Raw genomic sequence first — 22,171 nt, 5'->3', positions numbered from 1 at the left:
GTCTGAATGATTATTAACATCGAGTGTTGCATAAGGATGGTTGAGATCATGCGTTGATAAACATATCATTAAAGCTCCAAAAATTATTTTAAATTTTAATGCTCAAAATAAGAAAATCGGTTACATTACCTTCATTATTGGTTTAACTTTAAAAAAAAAAATCTGTACAATATTGTATGAAGCTAATTTGAATGCTCGTATTTCGCGAAACGCCTTTATTCGGCGGATTGGCTGCTGGCGGTAATTGGATGGTGTCAAAACAGGTACACGCCATCTATTTTACATGAGATATGCTAGAAATCATGACAAATAAAACCAATCTACGATGCACGTTTTGTCGAACACCATAGCAGGAAAAACCGCATCGCGCTGGGCTAGCAAGTGGCAAATTTTGGCAGAACACTCCTGGCTCTTGGCTCAGTGCACACGCGTACAAGCGGTTTTTCCGGTCCACAACCGGTTCCGGGATTGCTATTTTTTTGTGTTCCGTTTTTGTTGTGCTCGTTTTTTTCGGGGGTTTTGCTTGTAATGCCCAAAACTCAATTGTTGCCACGCATATCAAGTTCGTCGTATGCATGGAAACGGGCTGGTAATTTTACGCGGTTTGCAATGTGGTCGACGGTATTGTCAAGGCGGTAAACGGTTGGTTAATTGTGTAGCGCACTTGTTACAGATGGGCTCAGTTTTGACACAAATAGCAAATCAGGTGATAATTTAATGTAAGAGAATCATACTCTCCTTACTTAAATTCTATAGATAAGACTTTACATTAATGATTGCTAGAGTGCTTCTGGTAGTATAATGCAGTGGTCGTTTAGGTCGAATTAATACTTTTATGGACTTCCACTATTAAAGTAATTTGAATGAATCCGTTTAACTATTTAATCTAGAGCTAGAGTTCTAGAGAAATAATCTTCTTATTTCTGGTGCAGAAGAACTCTATGGTATCAAGACATTCGATAACGGCGATGAAGCCGTTATCACCGATATAAAATTGCTGGCAACAATAAGAATATAGCACATGGGACCTTATCAGATGATTTCACACTCTATGTAACCAATATTATATGTTTAGGATTCCTAATATATTCTTCTAGCTCTAGTGTACAGTAGTAGCTTCAAATCATACAGTTTCTCACCCTACGATAAATTCTACACGTTCTCCACTTTAAACAACCCTTATCAAAGATCCCTAAAATTTGTTGAAAGTCTCAATGGTTGTTGATGCTTTGCATAAGGCCTTCAATTTGTAACCAAGATCCCGTATCTTGCCACATAAATCCTCACGGGTGTGCTTTGCCCGGTTTGTGTCCTCCGCCAAAGGAATGCCAACACGGTTTAGGTGGAACGGCCTCATTATGACGCCTGGTAAAATTTCCCCGTCCTGATAAGGAACCCGCTACACGCCACATGATGCCCAAAATTTCCATTTAATTAGTTGTTTGCCAAACGGTTCCACTAGCGACACCCGGCTCCAGCCGTCCAAGGACGACAACCTTTCTTCCGCCGTGTGCGCCGTCCCGTGAGCCGGATCGGTATCCCTAATTCCACGTTTTGCAACGATTAGGTCACGTTCCGTGTGGCGAACACTAGCGAACACAAGAAAGGCAAAAAGAAAGAAGCCAGGACGTTGTTTACAGATTAATCAAACCGACTTTTTGGGGAGTGACGACTGTCGACGTGCCGCAGACTTGAAGACTTTTTCAAACAAAACGCTTTTTTTGCGATAGGGTGTCGCAATAGGCGTTTGCCATTTAATAAAGCATAACCGTACGAAAAACCGGTGGTGGTGAAAATTGGATTATGAAGATTTTTCATCGATGATTTCACCGCCGTCGTCTTGGTTCGTGCTAGGTTTCGGGATTGGTCCACTTTTTGGACGAAGCCGGACGCCGGATATGGGCTGATCGGAAGCGTTATAAACTGATCGAAAGCGGATTATAAAAAGGGAGCATCCGGGGAAGTCAGTAGCGGTGGATTCTGTTGCAGAATGCTGCCCGTAGAACAAAAACGGTGGAAAATGAAAAACTCACAATACATTACGTGCTAACTAGAACAGCGGGATCAGTACGAGTGGAAGATTGGAAAGAGCCATACGAATGGATGGACGAAAAATACAGTTTGTTGGTTCAATGTGAAGACGTTGAATGCTAGTGAATGGAAACTTTATATCAATAAGGAATCGTTTGGCATAGCAAATTTGTTTGCCGATTGGAAGTAATATATTTGCTTTTAATTTTTGGTTGTTCTTTTGCCTTCGCATTGTGATAGTGTTGATCGTGTGAAATCGATGGGTCGAAAGGAATTTTTTAATCAATGAGATGAAGGTTTGTCAACAATTTATTGTGTTTTTAAAGGTTTATAATGTATGATCACCCATCATCAAAACTAAAAATGAAGTGAATTTCATTTTGCTACTTGCAATAAAAAATTGAGTTCCTAAAAGTCTCTTTTGAAAGAAATGCCTATGCTCTATGACTTTTGTATGAATGTATCAAATGGTTTTTCGTATATTAAGCTTTAGCTTCAACCAGTGACTGTTCTATCTGATGATCAGTGGCTCAATCTGAATTTTATTGATTTACTGTTACTATTAATTTGATAAGTAACTAAAAGGTGATTGAGAACTCTTTTAAAATATCGACCACTTTGACAATTCTTCATAAGAAAACGTCTAAGCTAAGATTTTAGTATTTAGAACATCTTTCCCTAGTACTAAAATCTAGCACATCCTTGTACAATGTGCTGTACAAGTTGTTGTATGAAATGTTGCATGGAAAAGCTTAACAGGGAAAATTGAGCATGCTCACAGCGCAGTCGCTGCGAGCTGTGAAAAGCTCACCGTGAAAACTCCAGGAAGCTTAAATACAATTATTATAAAGCTAAAGCATTGCGTTTGTTTACCACAGATGATTTTGTTATAACTTTACCACAGCTGAGTACCACAATTACTGTTAACCTGTGAGATTCACGTAATAAAATGGAAAATTCGTTCTGGTGTAGTTGTACCACAAATTAAAATACATTAATGCCTTTTTCGATGTGCCAGATTTAGGCAACATACGTTCTTAAAATTGAAAACGAGAGGCAAATAATGTTCAATCGCTTTATAACTATTTTATAACCAGAAAAAAATACTCTTAAAACCCTTAAGGATATCTTTTTCTTCTTTCTTTGCACTACAACCTCGAGATGCCTCGGCCTGCCATTTCTGGCTTTCTGCGACTTGGATTTACCCGTATTTAAGTAGTCAGGCCTGCGTACGGGTAGGGCGGTCTGGAGGTAATTTGAACCCCGTGTGAAGACCGGCGCCGTTATCGCCTCGGCCACCGGCCGAGGATATGGTGGGTTTAAAATACCTTTAAGATCAATGTTAGCAAAACTATAGGAATAACTGATTGTTTTGCGTCAAAACTGAATTATAAAAATATCAACGCAATCAGTAAATAAATAATGATTTTTTTTTATATATTAAGGTGCTTTACTTAGGTGGACGTTAATTAATCTAACGACTTTTCCCGTCAGTGAAATAAATTCCTTCGCATGCCTCTTGATGTAAATAAGAAGCATGCATTTGGCACTGTCACAGAACAAATAAGCGTTTTCAACCATTTTTTTTTTTGTTTATGAAATACGTCCAGTCCGTTTTGCTCTAATATAACAATTTATAAATTATAAAACTGCTTGAATTGTAAGCTGTTACACTATTGAGGATACAACACCAGGCTACAGTATCAAAATTTTGAAGTAACGGTAAAGAATTCCGTTGAAATCAAGACTGTGCTGAGTGGATGTGTAATGTTAAAAAGAAAAATGGGTGATTTGCATTGAAAAGTACAATATTATACTACAAATTAAATGAATTCGTGGCTACTCACTTTGTTCTGGCATGAATTCTTGTTGCATTTTTATGCATTTTAATACATTTAAATAATCTGCGTAATCTTATTGCTCACTTCTTTGGACGTTAAATTAAAGCTTATGAGTTAGTTAACGAAGAATGATTGTTGATTTCTTTCACTTGTATGAAATTCTTCCCAAACACGATTCTCCTTTTCCTTAAATATGGACGATAGGTTTTACTGCCATTTATTGCTGTTCGTACAACAGGAGAACAATGTACATTTGCCCAGGGGAAACAGTGATACATTCGCTGCTAACATAGTAATACCGCTATATGCACATATGCAATTTGTAATTCGTATAACATTTGTTAATGCTCCCTGCAGTCGGGAGAAGTAGCAATACGGTGCCTTATCATAAAACTCTCACCGCGACAGCAGCGAGAACCATCGCTAGCCAATCACCGGAAATGCTGGCCCCGCTGGAAGAAGCGGCCGATGCGGTTAGCAGAATATCGTTGATTTTATTATCGGTATAGTTCTTGACGTACGTCGTCGACCCGAGATAGTTCGACTGCTGAATGACCTGATTCTCCACCTGTTTGTTCGTTTTGGCTTTGTTGCGATGAAAAGATGGGAAGATATCGAGAGTGTGTTTAGCATCTTGCGTACATTAAGTGTCAAACTCGGGGGTAGATTTTACTCACAGGTCTTGCGGTACACTTTCACCGACTCCTCCGTGGTGCCGAGGGAGTTTTTGGCCACACATTTGTACACACCGAAGTCGGACACCTTCTCGAGCCGAATGGTGATTTTCATCGTCACCTTGAACACGTGATCCTCGAGCGTGGAGTCGTACGTGCCACCCTGGAGGATGATTTCTCCCTTGCCCTTCATCCAGTAGTTGATGGAGTTCGGTTGGGCTTCGCTGTGGCACTCGAGAATGACCCGGCCGCCCAGCTCGGCGTAGTACTGGCGCGTCGGTATTCGTATAATCGGTTGGACTGAAATTGAAAATGGAAGCGAATTACGGCTGGTAAGAGTGAGATTCGTATCTTGGCCGGGTTGCATGTACGCACAGTTGACTGTTACGATAATTCGTTTGCTGACCGTCGGTGGCACGCCGTTTGATGCGATACAGTGATAGGAACCGGCGTTGTGCCGCTCGATTTGGTAGATGTGCAGCATCGCTCCATCGTGGCTCGTTACTATGCACGAATGATGATTAAGTTATTATTAGGAGCTGGGTGGTCGAAAATGAATAATACATACTTCCGGAATTCTCCACGGATGTGACAGATTTCTCCCCTTCTCGCTTCCAGGTGACCGTCGGCTCGGGGACGCCCGTTGCGGCACAGGTAAGCGTTACGTTGGTACCCTCCAGCACCACCATGTCCTGGCTGGTGGGATAGTCCAAAATGTCTGGTGGCACTGCAAGGAGGGAGAGAGAGAGAGAGCGTGAGAGAGACATTATTGGAATCAAAGCAAAGTTGTAAACAACAATTATCGATTCACCATCATCGTTTTATGTGGCGCGTAAAGTGAAAGCGATGTATGTTTTAGTGATAAGTAACTAATTCTTCGCAGGAACAAAATGCTTCCTTCGTCGTTTGCGCTTGAATCACTAAAATCGTTAATCCTTAATCGTAGTCTCGAATACATAAACTGTAGCCTTGTGACATGCTTTGGTAAGGTCTTAGTTGGCCAAACTGTATCACATCTTCCCCGCATGTAGATGGGACGATTAATATTCCCCCCAAAAAATGCTTTAACCTGTTATTACCATAAGAAGTCGAGAGGAAAACTGTCCCTCGATACCTGTAATGCGCTCGGTCGCTCATTGGCATATGAAATCAAATGTGGCACTCCAAACCCTGCGGAATAAAAACAACACTTATGCCGTCGAAAAATCTTTAATCTTATGTTTGCGTGTTTGCAGATAGGATAATAATTTATCGTAAACAGCCTAGCGAAGAACGCACAGCCACTAGGTGTGACTCAATGCACTGGAATGGTCAGCAGCTTGGTTTTGTCTTCGGGAGTGAGGGCGACCGCTCCACTTAGTGCTTACACCCGGGTAAGTACCGAGGCAATGGGAAGCCTCGTTAAGTCAACACTCGCTCAAGAAGGTCATAAAAATCTCCATAAAACTTTTTCCTTCCCCTTTCTATCCCCATACCCCATCCTTTCTAACCCCATACCGTGACTGAGGGGGAGCAGAAGCCTGTGTGTGTGTGTGTGTGTGTGTGTGCGTGTGTGTCGGAGTGTTTCCTTCAGCAGGTGTTTAAATTTTCATCATAACCATTTACGCTCGCCTTGCACTGTTTTCGGTAGGTCTTCCGAAGCGTCCAAACCCGGGTGGTTCAAATGGTGATGAAAGTGAAAGTATTTGCACGCAATTTCATCACTTTTACCATCCACTGTGTCAATGAAAACAGTACGATTCGGGGAAACCTCTGACCCGGGTCACATTGTAGAAGTCGTTAGCCCTGGAGACCCTTCCCCCCCCCCCCCCTGGACGCAGCACGTAAGGATGTGTGGGAAAGCTGGAATTTGTGCGCATTGTCCTACGAGTACGAGTTCACTGCTGCGGCACTATTTCATAGGGCTATATGGCATGAAATCAAGAAGCACCACTATAAGCAAATAAACGATTAATTGTGCGTCCGCAAAGGAGTCTTGGATGGAAGTGAGACAGGGAGTGCGTTTGAAGCCGGATGCGTTTGTCCTGTTTTCACAAAACGTGATTTCCATCACCCGATTTGAAAACTCTCGGTTCGTGGACTCCATTGGGGTGACGGGTCGGGCCTGGGAACGTTGTGGTTGTGGTAGAATAAAAGGGTAACGTTACGTCGCAGACGGTTTTACACATTGAGTCGAACGAAAGTTGAACTTCAAACGACTTGGTGGCGTTTGTAGTGAAACTTGGTGGTTTTCGTGCCTGGTGGCAATAGAAGGTGTTGTTGACTAGTGCGCTGCAGCGCTCGATCAGTCTTGCGCTGGCTGGAGTCACGTTTTAAAGAAGCAGAACAGTTGGGGGACCGGGTTAAAGTGGCTGTCTTTCGGTAGCAAACGAAGCATTTGAAATCAAGAAAAGGGACTGCAAGAAACAAAAACTATCGCTCTCTAATGAATATACTAATTGCTTGGAGGGTTTAATGAGCAGATTATTAGTTTGCTAATTTTGTTTTGTCGTTGCATAAGGAGAGTAGTTTACAATCAAAAGTATAATTAGAGGTCTATTGTCTAGGTTTGAGGTATCATCTAGAAGAATCGTACATGGACCAAAACTGGTGTATCACTTAGTTTTCCATAACTTCGAGTAATGCTCCCAACATATTTACATGAACAGACGACATATTGAAGTGTCAACAATTGATTTGGACCATCGATGATCAAAGCAGTGAAAAATATATACAGTTATGCATTGATATGTTGGAATGTGTACTTTTTTGTAAGGTTCAAATCACCAAATACTCTTCTAATGACCTAGACTTTTCAGGCTATCATATTGTTCTTACCTATTATCTATTCAGATTGTACAAAGTTATGATTGGAGTACAAAAAGGCAATTAATAATTAATTTGTCACACAGTTAACTCTTACCGACTACATTCAAGTACCCCATCTGGCTCTTCATCGGGTCCGTATTGATCTGGCACATGTACCAACCCTTGTCCGACTCGCGTATGTCTTTGATCCTGAGCTGCCAGATCCGTTGCTCCGTGTGCGTGATCGCTATCCTCTCGCTTTTCGTTATCACGAGTGTTTCGATTGTTAAAATCGTCTGCGTATCCACCCGTAACCAGGCGACCTAGTGATGGAAAGTAAGGGGCAAAATGAAAATCGGAAGTAAAGACTCATTATTGCACATTAGCGCACTTTTCGATCTAATGATGCTGGTGACCGTGAAACCCGTTGCTCCATTTACCCATTTGCGCTAATATGTGCCGGAAATGGTACGGTACGAATGGAGCAACGGAAACCGGAAACGTGACCAGCCAATTACCTTGTATTTGTACAAATCATGCACCGTACACGTCATCACTCCTTCGCGTCCCACCGGTACGGTTACGTTCGCTATCGGTGCACTAAATTTCGGATCAACTGCACGGCCGGCATCCAGCGTTTGAAGGGTTGGTGAGTGGGAAAACGAGAAGAGTGATGAAACAGTTAGCGAATGAAAAGTTTTGTGGTCAATTAAGTTATTCTGGAATCGTAATCGATGGTGGAGTGTGCTGAAGCTGTTATTATTACTTTACAATCACATACATCTTGCAGTGAACGAAGACGTTGCCCGAGAAGTTGTTGAACAACAACAACGGTCCGATTGGCTCGGTGGATGCGAGTGCAACCTGATTATGTGACTGTTTACTTAAACCGCCATTACGAGCGGATGAGGTTTTCCGCGGACAAACAGCAGGTTCGATTGTTGGAAGTTTGCTGTGGGGAGTAAAACTTTTCTACAAACTATGCCAAGAAGCACCGGGCTGGGAGGATGGGGGTAGTCGATGGTGATCGCATGTGACGACGAACGCTGCCATAATGCATGTTTGGCTGCGAATGGTGCATTTATCATAAGGCTAGTATTAGTGGCGTTTAACACACACTCACACGATAAAGTGCATATTGCACCGTTGTTTGATGGGAGTTGGGTTTAATCAGGGGATAGAAGTCCAACTACATCGAGCCTCGGTTGTACAGTGTTACAGTCGCAACAACCGGTTGCCTAAGTCGGGGTAAACAAAGTTTCTGTGGCTGTGGATGTAAGCTAAACGTTCTGTTCGCGTCAATAAGATTCTACCGGGGAAACGGAATGGTCGAACCGGGACGCGCTGTTGAGTGGCAAACTTTTGCAAACTTCGTAACCATGTCCGTGTGTCCATATGGATACGGCGCCAGAAATGTGAGTGTTGACAACGTTTCTCGATGGCACTGCTGGTTCGGTTCGGTTTCTGTGGTATTGATTTATGATTGCTGACGTGTGCTTCTTTGGGTCATTGAGGTGTTGTGGAGATAAAGTGTAGATTGAATATGGTCCGTTGGTATAAGCAAAAATTTTACCGGCGGCATTGTGGTTAATTTGCTCATTTGGAAGTGGGATTCAATCAAATTGTTTGAGGGAGTAAATCGTCAATATAATGAGGATGATGTACAAATAAAATGAATACATATGCTACTTCATCTTTATAGAAGACTTGGCCTATCAATTCTGACATTCTTGACTGAAGTTCAACACCATTGCTGACTAGCGTATTGTGCGGTCCTGGTAGCTTTTACAACGATTAGGTTAAATCTATTGGTAGTTTAATAAGGTGTGTGTTGTACATTTCAAATGGAGTTTGATGAAATTTTCAGAGTAAATGTGCTGATTTAATTTATATTCAATGTTCAATTAAATAAGTCAAATAGTTCAGTAGTATTCTGATGTGTTTTTCTTATTTACTACATTCAATATTCTTTTCTTTTCTTATATGTTTTAAGATTGTTTTTGAAAATCCTGTCCTATTTAGCATTAAAGCTGAATCAATTATAACTACTCAAGCAATCAATACTAGCTCAATCATAATGAAAAATACAACCTCTTTTTTATTTTTTGATATATTTCTTTTTTATTTTGAAAATATTTGCGCAAAAAACTGTATTTTTTAAACTAACAAATACATAAAAATTGAATATGTTTAAATTTTTCAGGATTTATGTAGAGAAATTAAAAAATTTCCATCATTTTCTTGGTAAGATTCTCTCCCTAAAGTCAATAAAGTCGAATTTTCTTAAGAATCCTCTTTTCTTACTTTTTGTCGATTGTAAGTCCACATCAAGCCCAGCGAAAGGTTGCGACTACACGAACAATGGTGCAATTGTCATCTCATCGATCCCTCGATCACAATTAAAAATACGCGACCGTGACCGTACCGGTCGCCGCTGCAGATAAGAAACTTTACAGACTAAACCACCAACCGTCGGTGTGAGAAGTATCCTTCTGCTACGCATATCGAACAAGAAAACGCTCCCAGAAGAAAATAAAAAAGTCACCCTAAGTAGTCCACCGGTACGCACTTGGTCTATGAAAAGCATCTAATCCCTTTTGTTTGTTTGCCTGCCTTTTTTTGCTGTCAGCTACGATTCACTGCTCAGAACTTTGCTATCTTTTTGGGTTGCGTGCAATTGCCTATTGTTCTGCCAGTGAGTGCTACTTTTATGCCATCTTTTGCTTAATCCCTAGCGGGAACGGGATAATCATATTTTCTGACGGCAAGCAGTCAGCGGTCAGATGGTGAAAGATGTGGTGAAAATATTTTGATAAACTTACAGCGGGGAGTCTTTATCGTTCGCTTTGCAGGATGAATCCGTTTGAAAACTGTTTGCTGTCATCCTAAGTTAGGCAGCTGCTTGTGATACAGTTGGACTACAAATTGTATTTTATAAAAATATGCCTAAAAAATCATTCTTAAATCTATTCGTTAGTATCGAAGAGCCAAGGCCTATTGTGCCTATCACAATATGTCCTCACCTTACGGCCTCTGACGCGTCAGAAAATGGGAAATTTACTGCCGATATTTCCCATTTCCTCCGGTAGTGTTCTTTTCGGTGTTCTTTCCTTCAAAGAAGCATTTGATGGCAATAGTTTGGAGAACCCCTTCAGCTCGAGGCGCAAACAAGACGAAGTGGGACCGTAGCAAAGCAAACCAAACATTAACCCGGTGAAGCGAAAATGGGTGAAATTAGAATAATAAATTAGTAATGACATAATTTGTATTTGATTTCGCTTTTATTTGTCACCTCGCGATACAGCAGTAAGAGAGAGAGAGAGAGAGAGAGAGAGAGAGAGAGAGCGAGAGAGAGTGAGAAGGAGAACGAGAAATGCGATTGCTTTCGGTCGTTCCATTTCGTTACGTTCTACACGTTTGTTTTTTTAACATTTTTCAAGAGAAAATCAAACCATTCGGTTTGTACGAAAGGAAGGAAAAGCCAAACGGAGACAGCAGTGAAACAACCCGAAAGCAACGAAAGTTCTGTCACAACTCCACTATTCCCGCCCCGAAAGCCCACTTTGGCTTGTGGTGTAAATAATTTTATTGCATGCTAGGGGCAGATTTAACACTCATTTTCTTTTTGGCCATACCGCGTTTCCTTCTCCACTTCTTTCTTGTTTTTCCCTCACGTGGCTTTGTAGTCTTTGGTTGTTTGGGCAGTGCTTAAGCATTGTTGTGACTATTTGTGGTTTGCTAATTGTCAAACACGGAAAATAATGATGGAAAAGGGGATGAGAAAATTACTCATTTCCAGCCATAAGTTTAACTGCAGCCCGCACGAGGTTTGGCGGTTTTTATTCGTTTGTTTATTTGCCGGTTTTCACTTCCCCCGCGGGGCAGCCAGTGAAACTCCACTATCGCCATAGCACGCGGGGGGCGATTCGGCTAACAAATTGCTCAACGGGTGGGAAAATTAGTTAGCCCCGGTGCGCCGGTCGGTAGGTCGAGTTTCCGTTGGCGTTGGTTTGTTTTGTCAGCAGTTAAACATACTTCCGCATATTTTCGCGCACCGCAGATAGCAGACGAATGGAGAGCTGAGCAAGAAGAAATGACCCACAAGGTGGGTTTTTTTGTGCGAAGAATCTCCACCAAAAGCATCACAAGGTTGGCTTTCTTGTTCACTAAAGGTCATAAGTTCGTTTTCCTGTGAGTAAGTTTACTGCAAGCGTGCACTTTTGCTAAGATGCAAAAGTTTGAAGGTTTGATAAAGTTTGCGTTGAAACAGTGCATCCACTATCTGGGAGTTCGAATGCTCAATGTACTCGCCGGTGGAGAAAGTCCACGTCGGAGCAAATTTTCTCCAAGAAGTGTTTATGCAGTGTTTACGTCACATTAGCCCTCATCATCGTCTTCCTGGCGGGTGTTGGGCGGTAAAAAGTCGAACTGCACGCTAAACATAGGGCAGCTTTTCTCCGTTTTGTAACCCTTGATAGTTCAGTGCTGTAATATGGGAGATGTCTTTGACGCTGGATTCCGACTGTTTCAACAATTATCCTCACTGCTGCTGTAATAAGGGTGCAAAGGAACAAAAAGACTGAAGAGCACAGGCGGGATAACGGAAGATTATTTGAAGATTAACTGAAGGCAGAGATGTGTCCTGTTCGACGGTCTCATTAAAACTGCTTTGTGATGCCGGTATACTGCTGAGTTCCTAATACTGTATTCACGTTCGAACGCCACCGTAATTTAATTCACCATTCAGGTTATTATTGAAGACATACTAACCCTATCACTCCATCTCAGTTAGATTAATTAAGAAAACTGTATCGGTCTTATCTGAATTATTTCGAGTAGAATACCTTTAAAAAAAACTTTGTGGGCTGAGTCATCAGGTTCTTATTTTATGGCTAGCCCATCTGAACTCTGACGTGACTTATTCGCTGAAAAATAAAGATGTGATGTTTGCGCTCAGTGGCATTAAAATACTTTTAATGTCCTAAAACTGTTTGGCGTATTTCGGAGTTCATGTATCAGAAGCTAATACTACTAATAATACCTGAGTACAGGTTCTAGAAATATTTTGAATGCTACATACTTTTATTTGTTTCAACACGCTTCGTCTGTATCCTTTTTATTATTTGCTATAGAATGTAGTTATTTTATGAGAAACGACCCGTCCTTATTGCTACGCTATACCTTTAAGGGTTATCCATTTCTTGTGTTTATGTTTCGCTCTCCTATCCTATCATCATCATCGACGTCATTATTAGGTAAACACTCACCAACACAGCGAACCCTACAACAGAAAACGGCCACCGGCCGAAGAATTACCGTCTTGTCTTGTTGAAGCGTTCGCTAACGGTGGCAGTTCCGGTTCGGGTTTGACGCCGGGAGGGCTACAAGACTTCCGCTCGTACTTAACCAAGACACGAACCTTCGGCGGTCCACTACCAACCAGAACGCATACGGAACGCCGTTTGCACCCTTAACACCAGCACCGTAAAAAGCGGTATGCAAAACCGGCATCCAGCTAGCGGCCATTCATGTGTCATGTGGCCGGTATTGACTTTTTGACTCCATACACCGATGCCACGACACGTAGCTCGTAAGAGTCGTCGCTGGAAAATCAATTGCAAATTCCCATAATCACGTCTAATTTGGGAATAATAATACCTTCCCGCCGTTAATCATTGCGCCTAGACGGCGGTCATTTGAACCGTTTTTGAGCGGCAAGGGTCACATCGAACCGAGTCGGTCAAGGGTTTGCTTCAAAGCCGTACAAGACCTGGTTGAAAGATTGACACCGTCACATTTCGTGTCGAAGCTTCCGGGAGGCGAACTGGTCAAGTGAAAGTTTTACGCTTGAAACTGTTTTCTTGAAGCAAAATTTGTTTGAGTTTAGAGAGTTTGACGATGAAAGAACTGCGAGAACAGGGACTAAGTAGGAGCTGAAGAAATATTTGAATTTTGAGTGATGTTTAAGTGATATTGCAATGTTAGTTTTGACTTACGAGATCAAAGTTATTATTTAAACCAGGTACTCGAAGGCTATTTGGTGGTAAACTTTACTCTGTAAGTTACTGAACGTTTATGAAAGTTTCTGAAATCTTTGATCTTCATTAGAACTACAGCCTCGAGCAGTCTCGGACTGTCATTTCTCGCTTTCTGTGACTTGATTTTCCCCCGGTCGTCAAGTAATCAGCTCTGCGTGCGGGGAGACGTTCTTGATGGTATTTGAACCCCGGTCCCGCTGTGTGAAAAGCCGCTGTCGCCTCGGCCACCGGAGCTTCCCACTAAAATCTTTAAGCAATAATAAAAGCAAACATGTCGTCAAAGAAACATCTTTCAATCAATCCCCAAATATTTGAACTCAATCCTTTGGCATGGTTTGTAATCTGATTCAAACAACACAACCGCTAAGGATGTAGCTTGAAGATGGGCTTCCTAATGATATTGAATCTGTGCCTTTGGCTACGATACTCCATGAAAGAGGCAATAACCCAAGTTGAGTATATGAAAAGGGCAGCGCAACCGCGAGCAATCTGTCAAACAAAGAGCCTCAAGAAATCGTGAAGAGTCTTCCGTTTGTAATAACTTCGCATAGCTATTTCTCTTTCGCTTAGATGTTGCATATTGCGGCATATGTAACTGGCTTCCTGTGCTGTGATTTATTAGCCGAGAGTTCTAGTACTAGAAACAAGATTGTTCATGTTGAATACGTTGTTGGCTGATCTTCTTGGCCTAGATACATAGTTTATCGTAATTATATTAAATGATCGACTGAATGTGCTGGCCCTATTGTCGTTAAAAAATGGAGAAAATTGTCTTTAATAAATTGTGCACGAACCACATTCTATCGTGAGCCTCCTGAGCAACTACTACTCGCCTGTCCATTTCGACACCAATGGCTAACCTGCGAGCTAACCTTTAGAGTCGGTGGATTATCAGTCCTGCTGACTTCGATTTTCAAGGCGAAGTTTCCAAACCAAACCGTTCTGACCATGTTCGTTTAGACAGAGAAGCAGCGGAAGGATTATGCCGGCGAAAAGGAATCCATACCGGGTGGAAGAAAATTGAGCTATAAACTGCTTCCGGATTATTAGCGTTAATTGAAGTTGTAAATTTTCATTTTTTGTTGTTGTGCCTGCTGCTTGTGTGTGTGTGTGCATGCGCGTGTTTCGTTATTATGTTTTATGTTTTCCCTTTTGCGTATTGCGGCAGCATAGTTTCACCAATCAGCTCAGTGGCTCAGTGTGGGCATAGGCAGAATACATCAGATTCCTAACAGCCAAACCGTTGCCATGTGCTTGAGTTACGACGATTTCGAGCCGTCGAGTGTTCGGAATTCGGATGGCTCGGAACGGTTGACTGGTGCCTGGTCCACCACCATGCGCTCACCGTGTTCGCCAGAAAGCATACACCCTGCGCGAACCAATTACAGTTAATCGCTAAATCGATACCCTCGGAATGGGTAGGTTGGGCTCACGAAAAGGCTCACGAACCGTGTGCTTTTTGCCGTTTGCGTCGGTATTTGCCAATGAGTTTGGTGATTTTCTAATTAAATGGTTTATTGACGCAACCGGCGGCTTTTAATTGAGTTAAAAATCGAGCTGTTTGCTGTTGGCTTTGATCTAATCATCACATCAACACCGAAGACTTGGCCGTCGCTAATGGGCCGGGTAGAAAAAAAGGGGTAAAATACCGATTCGGGGTAGAATTTCTCATGCGCAACCGAAGAAATGTGAAACCAGATGGAAAATGCCAAATGATAACATTTACTACGTAGCGAATGGTGTTGTAAGTGTGTAACGGGCGTGGGAATGACGTGGTAAGAACTACTGCAATATAGGGGCAGATTATCTTCTATAGTGTGGATTAAGGCACATAAAAAGGTAAGTGGTAAGGTTGACATTTACACCGAAGTAATAAAACGTTAAAGTGGGGTATCTGTTCGTGTTTGTGGAAAATAGGCCAGTTTTGTTACAAGAAAAACGATGGATATTCGCGTTTTAACTGTTGGAACACGCTTAAAACACGAGCTGAGGCGCACTTTGCTCAGAATTTTCGATCGTTGACTATCGATTTGAATGTTTCTAGGTAAACTCTGATACAGCTATTTCTTATTTTTTCCCTTTTAGCTTCCTCCATTACTATTTTTTTTGCCTCTTTTATACGTTTAACCTCGCCGAAGTAAAGCTTTAATCGCGTAGGATCTGAAATGACATTAGGAAAATGTAGCTCCCTGCGAAGAAGAAGGTCCATCCCCCCCATTAAACTGGGTATCATTGTCTCAGATATTTTAAACCTATTCATCGCCCCCATACCCTCATACCCACGTCGGTGTAGATGGTGAGGGCTACGATCCATTTGTCGCCGCTTAACATGACACGAATTTACATTTCTGTGTGTATTTTGTATTCCGTTTGCCCGTTCAGCCAGGTTGATGGCTTTAATTGCTGGGTGTTTTAAGCGTCACCTTCTCGGGGTAGCTTTGAATTGTTTCGTTTTTAAAAGGATTTTTCTTTTTCGTTTTTGTGTAGCTTTTTTTTCGTAGCGTGTTTTCTTTCCTGTGCTATTTATGAGCTGTGGTAGCTTCACTTTTCGGTGACAGGTCAAACATCCGCTGGTTTTATGATAATCAAATGAATTTCAGGGAAGGTTTTACAGCGTAGGCTTGTACTGTGTGGGATTGGAAAGCTCAAGAGGTGTGGTAAGATGTGCTGAATCAGGTTAGTGATGGACAACATTTTTATATTTTCAAGTTCATTTCAGTAAGAATTTCGTAAAAATATGGCCTATTTGATCTAAACTAGCTAAAGAAACTTATCAAAGCAGTTTAAAACAACTTTGAAGAACTATTGGAAGCTTTATTACAGGGATTACACCGCAAATCAGTCATCGTAAAGCGCAGGAATGTTTTCACCAAATTTTACACTTTTACATCAAACCAGTACTTGGGTATCATGCATATTAAAATAGCATAGCCAAGATTCATATGGTCAATTTGTACCATATTCTTATCTTTTACCAAATTATAATTTATAAGCACTGTTAAAAATGATAAAAAAATACAACCATGAATTTTGTTATAATTAAAATTTATATAAACCGAGCTAATAATTTAATTGGAGTATTTAAGAGTAAGGGGAGCTTGCCAAAAACAGCATTTTTTTATTTTCAATATTTAAACCGTTTTTTTAAACCTATTGAGGAGATGTATTCGCTCAAACAGTATTACAGAGCAAATTTTTCACTTTGCTATATTAAATTATCAGTTTCGTTCATAAGTTTCTTTCTTTGTTGATTGTTTTTTGATTATTATTGCAATAAGGATGGATTGTTCCTGTCAAGATACAGCTGACTTAGTTTACGAAATAGAAAACAAATAGACATAATTTGTTTAATATTAGATTTAAAATAAAAAAATGATCTTATTTTATTATCCATCACGATGTGTTCCACTCCATTCCTAAACAATGTTTTTTATCACTGGTTTTACTTTTTATAATTTCACCAAACTTAGTTAATTTTTCAAATATTCACAAAGTGTGTTTTCTTTTGTGTTTTATTAAATGTAACTTTTTTTGTGACCAAAATGAAAAAAAAAACATTAAAAATTAGATAGAAAATTATTTTTCTAAAATACTTTCGAGCTTAAGCTATTCAATCCTTTATAAAACGAGTAGCATTTATGATTTTTTCTACAGAAAAATAAACAGAACTTTCAAAAGTTCTGTTTTAAACTTGCTTGGTTTGTCTGTTTCATTCGTATACGCGTTTGAAAAAAAGCCAAAAATAAACAATCAATATTTTATAACTCAATCTTCTTGAAATTCCAAAGCGGTAGGCCTGGCAAAATTATGTGTTTATTTAGAGCTACGTAAATATGATAACAGAGGAAAGCGAAGAAAAAGGCTAAAAACGATTGTTTTCAATCGTTGCATCGACTTATGCATGACGCGTTATGTTCGCTACGGCATGCCCAAAACCCTTTCGAGCCCCGAAGGCAAACAAATCGGCAACATGCGTTACATTTCTATCGAGGGTTTTCTTGCTAGCAGAAGAATACCTTCCTTTAAAAAAAACAGGGGATTTGCTTAGGTTTGTTTTCGGCAGCAAAATTCACAATGTCACGCATGTTTACATGCTTTTTTGTCGAATGCGAAACAAATAATAAGGAATATTGCTAACGCCAACAGCCAACCTTTTCGGCAAACGAGTCATAATATTGATTCGTCCTGGAAATAATGTGAAGCAGCTTGAAAGTGGCGCACAATTTACTCAACTATTGTCAGCTGGCACTTCCTGGAGCTTGAAATAGCTTAGTTTGATGCATTACACGCTGCAGCGCCGTTTTTGTTTCAATTTCCACCGGGACATCCCGGCGTAAGAAAGCAGATGCAGCGAATAATCAATCGATGGGCTGGTGTGCGGTCTTCCTCCCGTACCACCGTGCCATAACGCTTGTAGTTTTAATTAAACACAGGGAATAAAACTAATTATGTAATTACACAACTAATTCCGTAGAAAGCTTCCCGTGGCAGAAGGCAGTGGAGCGGTGGTTTCGGGGGCGCTATGGGCGCTGCTAGTATCATCTGCCTTTTGTTATGCCGTCGGAGCTTTCGGGCGGTTTCGGTGGTTTCGTTGCATCCTGCGGCTACGTTTGGGCTAACCGTCAAGAAGGTGATTCCTGGCATTCCTTTTGTCTGCCTCTAACGCCCGTTGCATGACCGGGCTGCGTTCGGGTACGGGATGGGCTACAGGTGGTTCTCGAGATTAGTTACAACACGACGCTCAGCCGGGCTGCAACTGCTACATTCTTCCCATTCAATGGAAAACCTCACCGGCTCGCTGTAAAGTGGCACTCGAGTTGGATGGGGTAAAGATTGGATCGCTAAGAGGCAACGGCAAGAGTCAAGATGTTTAACACGCATAATGTTGTGGGCTGCTTGATTCAATAACAAGTACACACACAACCCGTACTGCACTCGCACATGACCCTCGGACGACTCCGTGTGGTGTTGCCGTTTGCCGACACAAAATCGCTTCCGGCGTTGGCGGTAGGTGTGCTCACTCGTTATCTTCTCACAAAAGAGCACCACACCAATGTGACGCTGCCGGGACAGGGCAGCTCACACAGCGTACTCGTTTGAAACGGTGGCATTAAGTGAATCATGTTGCGCTAGGATAGTTTCGCTTCCGATACACACACACACATACACATACGTTAGAGTATAAAAGTGCCGTTGGCGATGCGTGTACGATATTAAGCAGATTGCTTTCGGAAAAGTTTATGAAATTAGTTGGATCGTCCTGCATGTGGGCGTTTTTATTGTAGCTAAAAAGGAGTGAATTACATCGGTATTTAATATGTTTCACTGGGTCACATCGGTGCTCTGGCAGAAGAGATTTGTAATTGAAGATGTAAGGGATGGGACAATGTCTAATGGTTAGAGAAGTTTTGACAATCGAATATAATGATTAACAAAGCGATGTTTTTTTATGGTAGAAAAATGAATTAACTGAATGAACTATACCGCATGGAATTTAAACGCAACAGTTTTTAGGTATTGAATGAAATCAATAATACGAAAGGTTTTTTTTAAATGAACTTTGAGCAGTTGTGATTGTTTTAAAAAACAAGTTGTAATGCAAGTTTGCAAGAAATTTTCAGAAAGCACACTGTTATAAATATTTTTTTTAAATTAATTTTTCTGACTCAGTTTTGGTTTACATTTGATATTCTTGCATAGGCGATAGGCGTGCCGGTCATCGTACGACACGGCTGGGGTTCCCATACAAATTGCTTTCTTATACCCAGGACTGACTTCCTTGCTACGGTTTAAAATTAAGCAACAGAAAGCCAGAAAAGGCAGGTCTTGAACTATTAAATTTGTTGTTAATTCGCACACGCATAAATTTAATGAAATTCAATCATATAGCAATCAATGATTAAATAATACAGTAATAACAGTTCCATTTACATAAATTCTTTTTGATAGTCGTTGAGCTGCTGCTTTCGAAATGCCGTCGTACATGGGTATTTAAATAAGTGAAATATTTATATGCTTGGTGTAAGGGCTTGACATGGTATTGTCAACATCGCATATGCTGAAGTATTTAAAGTTCACAAAAATTTGCAAAACCTAACAAGGCATTTACTCTCTATTATTTGACTTATCCCTGCGATTATCGGTCATTAAATGTTGATTAAACTTATAAGCTTATTTTAATCAAAGTTATTCACCCCAAATATGCAAATTTTACAGTTATAAAATTGAAGCATAACTTAACGATATCATAGTTCATTTCTTCATTGTGGCCCTTAATGTTAAAAATATAGTTTTTTCATTTATATTATTTACAATAACATTTTTTTTAAAAAACGGCGTCAAGCTGTCTAACTAGAAATATAAATAAATTAAACTTTTTTTTTTAAAATGACTCTTGCGCAGTGAGATGTTGAGTTGTTGAATTATAATACTATCTAATTCTTTTTAGTTCTCCACACACCGACAACCGAGCATGCCCGGGATAAGGCAGAATAACAGGGAGGAAATGCCTTGTTAATATTTGTGAATATGTAATCGTCAACACATGCGGTGTTGACAATACGGCGTCATGCCGTAATACTGGAATTATAAATAAATAAATAAAATAATTCTTTTTAGTAAAATTTCTTTTTGATATTTGTCTTCATGGCATGAGAACAAAGTGAATGATCTGTTTCAAATTATTTCAGCCATAGAAAAATTACTTTCATTAAAAAACAATTCCTTTTATTATACCAAAATTATGACAAATGCATATTATCTGATCTCATTAACTTTCACTTACTTCCTGAAACATCCAGCAAAGCATAACAGCTTGTTATTCCAATTAGCACCACCAGCGTTGCTGTGTAACATTTATCCATCGTAGTTGCATAAAACGTCGCCATCGAAGTGTTTATCATATCACCGAATACCGTTTATTAGACTTCAGAATGCAATTCACTTCACTTGAATAAGAATCATTATCACTTTGAGAATTTTCAACAAAACTTGCAGGCTTGTTGATAGATTTAGTGTTGTATCATTAATTTTATTTTCACTTTCTGCTTTTCGATTTCTTTCTTTCGATCTTTAGCTTGTATTATTTTACTTTTGTTGCTACAATAAAAAGTTTGTGATTTAAAAGTTTACCTATCCAAATCACTTCACTCCGCGTCTTCAGGAGAAGGCGAACCGCGCGACCAAACCGAACTGCAGCGAGCGTAAACATAAACTGCTTAAGAAAGTAACCGTCCATCCAGTTTTCGGTATCCCTTTCGTTTGGGTTGCTCAAGCACCATTTGCTCGGCCGGTAGCGCTTTGCCCGAACTTGCCTTCGCCACCTGCTTGAGATGTTTCTGGAGCGCAAGGCCAGCCAAGGAATGGGAACTGAAACACACACCGGTTTTGCTTCGTTGCTAGGTCGCGAATCGAAGTCACTGTTTGTTGCGTTCGTTTGCACGCTGCCACTCGGGTGCCGGTTCGTGTCGTGTTCGGACTTCACGCAGCAATTTTCTCCCTCCCATCGACGCGTGTTGGTTTGGTCGCGTGCTAAGGAAAATTGTCCACACTTTACGTACGCGTTGGTGCCGCCGATAGTGCCATCGATGACGAAACGTAAAGCGGGAAAATCAAACCATAATCACCGCTTTTGACACTCGGCCGGAAACGGCGGTGACGACGGTAACCGTGTAACCACCACGAACTTATCGACAGCTGGCTGGAACAAGCGAGAAGAAAAAAAACACGTTCGATGGCTAAGTATATTCGTTCGTTCTCTCTTACACAAGCTTACGCTCGTCGATTCATCTGTCTTGCTCTAGTCGTAATTTCTTGGCTACTGACAGAACTCTCTCACTCTCTCCTCAACGATTTTCTTATGCATTGTTCTTGTGAGCTATTACAGCGCGTTTTCCCTGCCACAAGAATAACTGTTGAGACAAGGAAAAACAAGGAAGGTAAGGTGGTAAAGTCGGAAGGAAAGCGACGTTTGTGCTGTTTACGATTTTTCGCATGTTTACACAACAAACGAGATTCCTGGAGTGAGTGAACGACCAAAAGGGTGACTTATAATGGTGAATTCAAATAACTGAATCCGTGCGATGCAGTGTGGAGTTGCAAGGAGGTTTGAAACGGAAGGAAAAACTTGCAAAAAAAGACAAATGCATGCAGAAACATAATACCTTGCAGAAGAAACTGGTTGATGGTTACAATTACAAACCGTTGTTTTGCGACAGAAATAAAAACCGTGATAGAAACGAGGTGGTTTTGTTTTTTCGTTGATAAAAAGACTCCTAGAAGCATGGGTGGTTTACCGTCTGGGACTGTGGGTTGGTAAGAACGCTTAACAAGAATGCGCTGGCATTGGGATTTTTGTTTTATTTTGATTCTACCCAACCGACGGTGTTGTGGTTATGGCAAGTGATAGAGATACAAACATTTTGAAACGAATACTTACTCCAAGCTTTAAGTGTTTGTTAATCAGAACCATTTTTTTGAAAGTTGATAGAAGTTTATTTGGGAAATTATAAAGTCATTTAGAAATTAATGATCTAATTAAGAAAAAAATCTCAATTATTTCTGTATATTATTTGTTTGCTCGCGCAACTGAATGATTTTTTATTAGAAAACATTTTATTTTTAAATAAAATAGGCTCTTTTACTAATTTTCACCACATTAAAATACTTTGATTCATATGCTTCGAACGGTTGCTTGTGATTTTGTCTTACGACCCTCCGCAAAAAAGTACCACTTAAGCAAATTAGACAGGCTTAACGAAGGAAAAACAGGGAGAGAAAAAAGAACTTAAAGCAAGCACAT

At 40.6% G+C, this 22,171-nt stretch overlaps 1 protein-coding gene across 1 annotated transcript; it reads right to left on the bottom strand.

Annotated features, from left to right (window-relative positions):
* Window positions 1-4,073: 4,073 nt before the first annotated feature.
* LOC118510024 (neurotrimin-like) lies at window positions 4,074-20,174 on the bottom strand (the record flags this gene model as incomplete). The annotated part of the gene is made up of 7 exons (XM_036051411.1): window positions 4,074-4,457; window positions 4,550-4,846; window positions 4,922-5,050; window positions 5,115-5,273; window positions 7,449-7,656; window positions 7,852-7,949; window positions 20,156-20,174. Coding segments are annotated over 7 exons (1,110 nt in total), but the record flags the coding sequence as incomplete, so codon positions are not given.
* Window positions 20,175-22,171: the final 1,997 nt, after the last annotated feature.

Source organism: Anopheles stephensi, chromosome 3 (assembly GCF_013141755.1).
Source record: "Anopheles stephensi strain Indian chromosome 3, UCI_ANSTEP_V1.0, whole genome shotgun sequence".
Taxonomy (NCBI): domain Eukaryota; kingdom Metazoa; phylum Arthropoda; class Insecta; order Diptera; family Culicidae; genus Anopheles; species Anopheles stephensi.
This window is presented reverse-complemented; position numbering and strand designations above follow the sequence as displayed.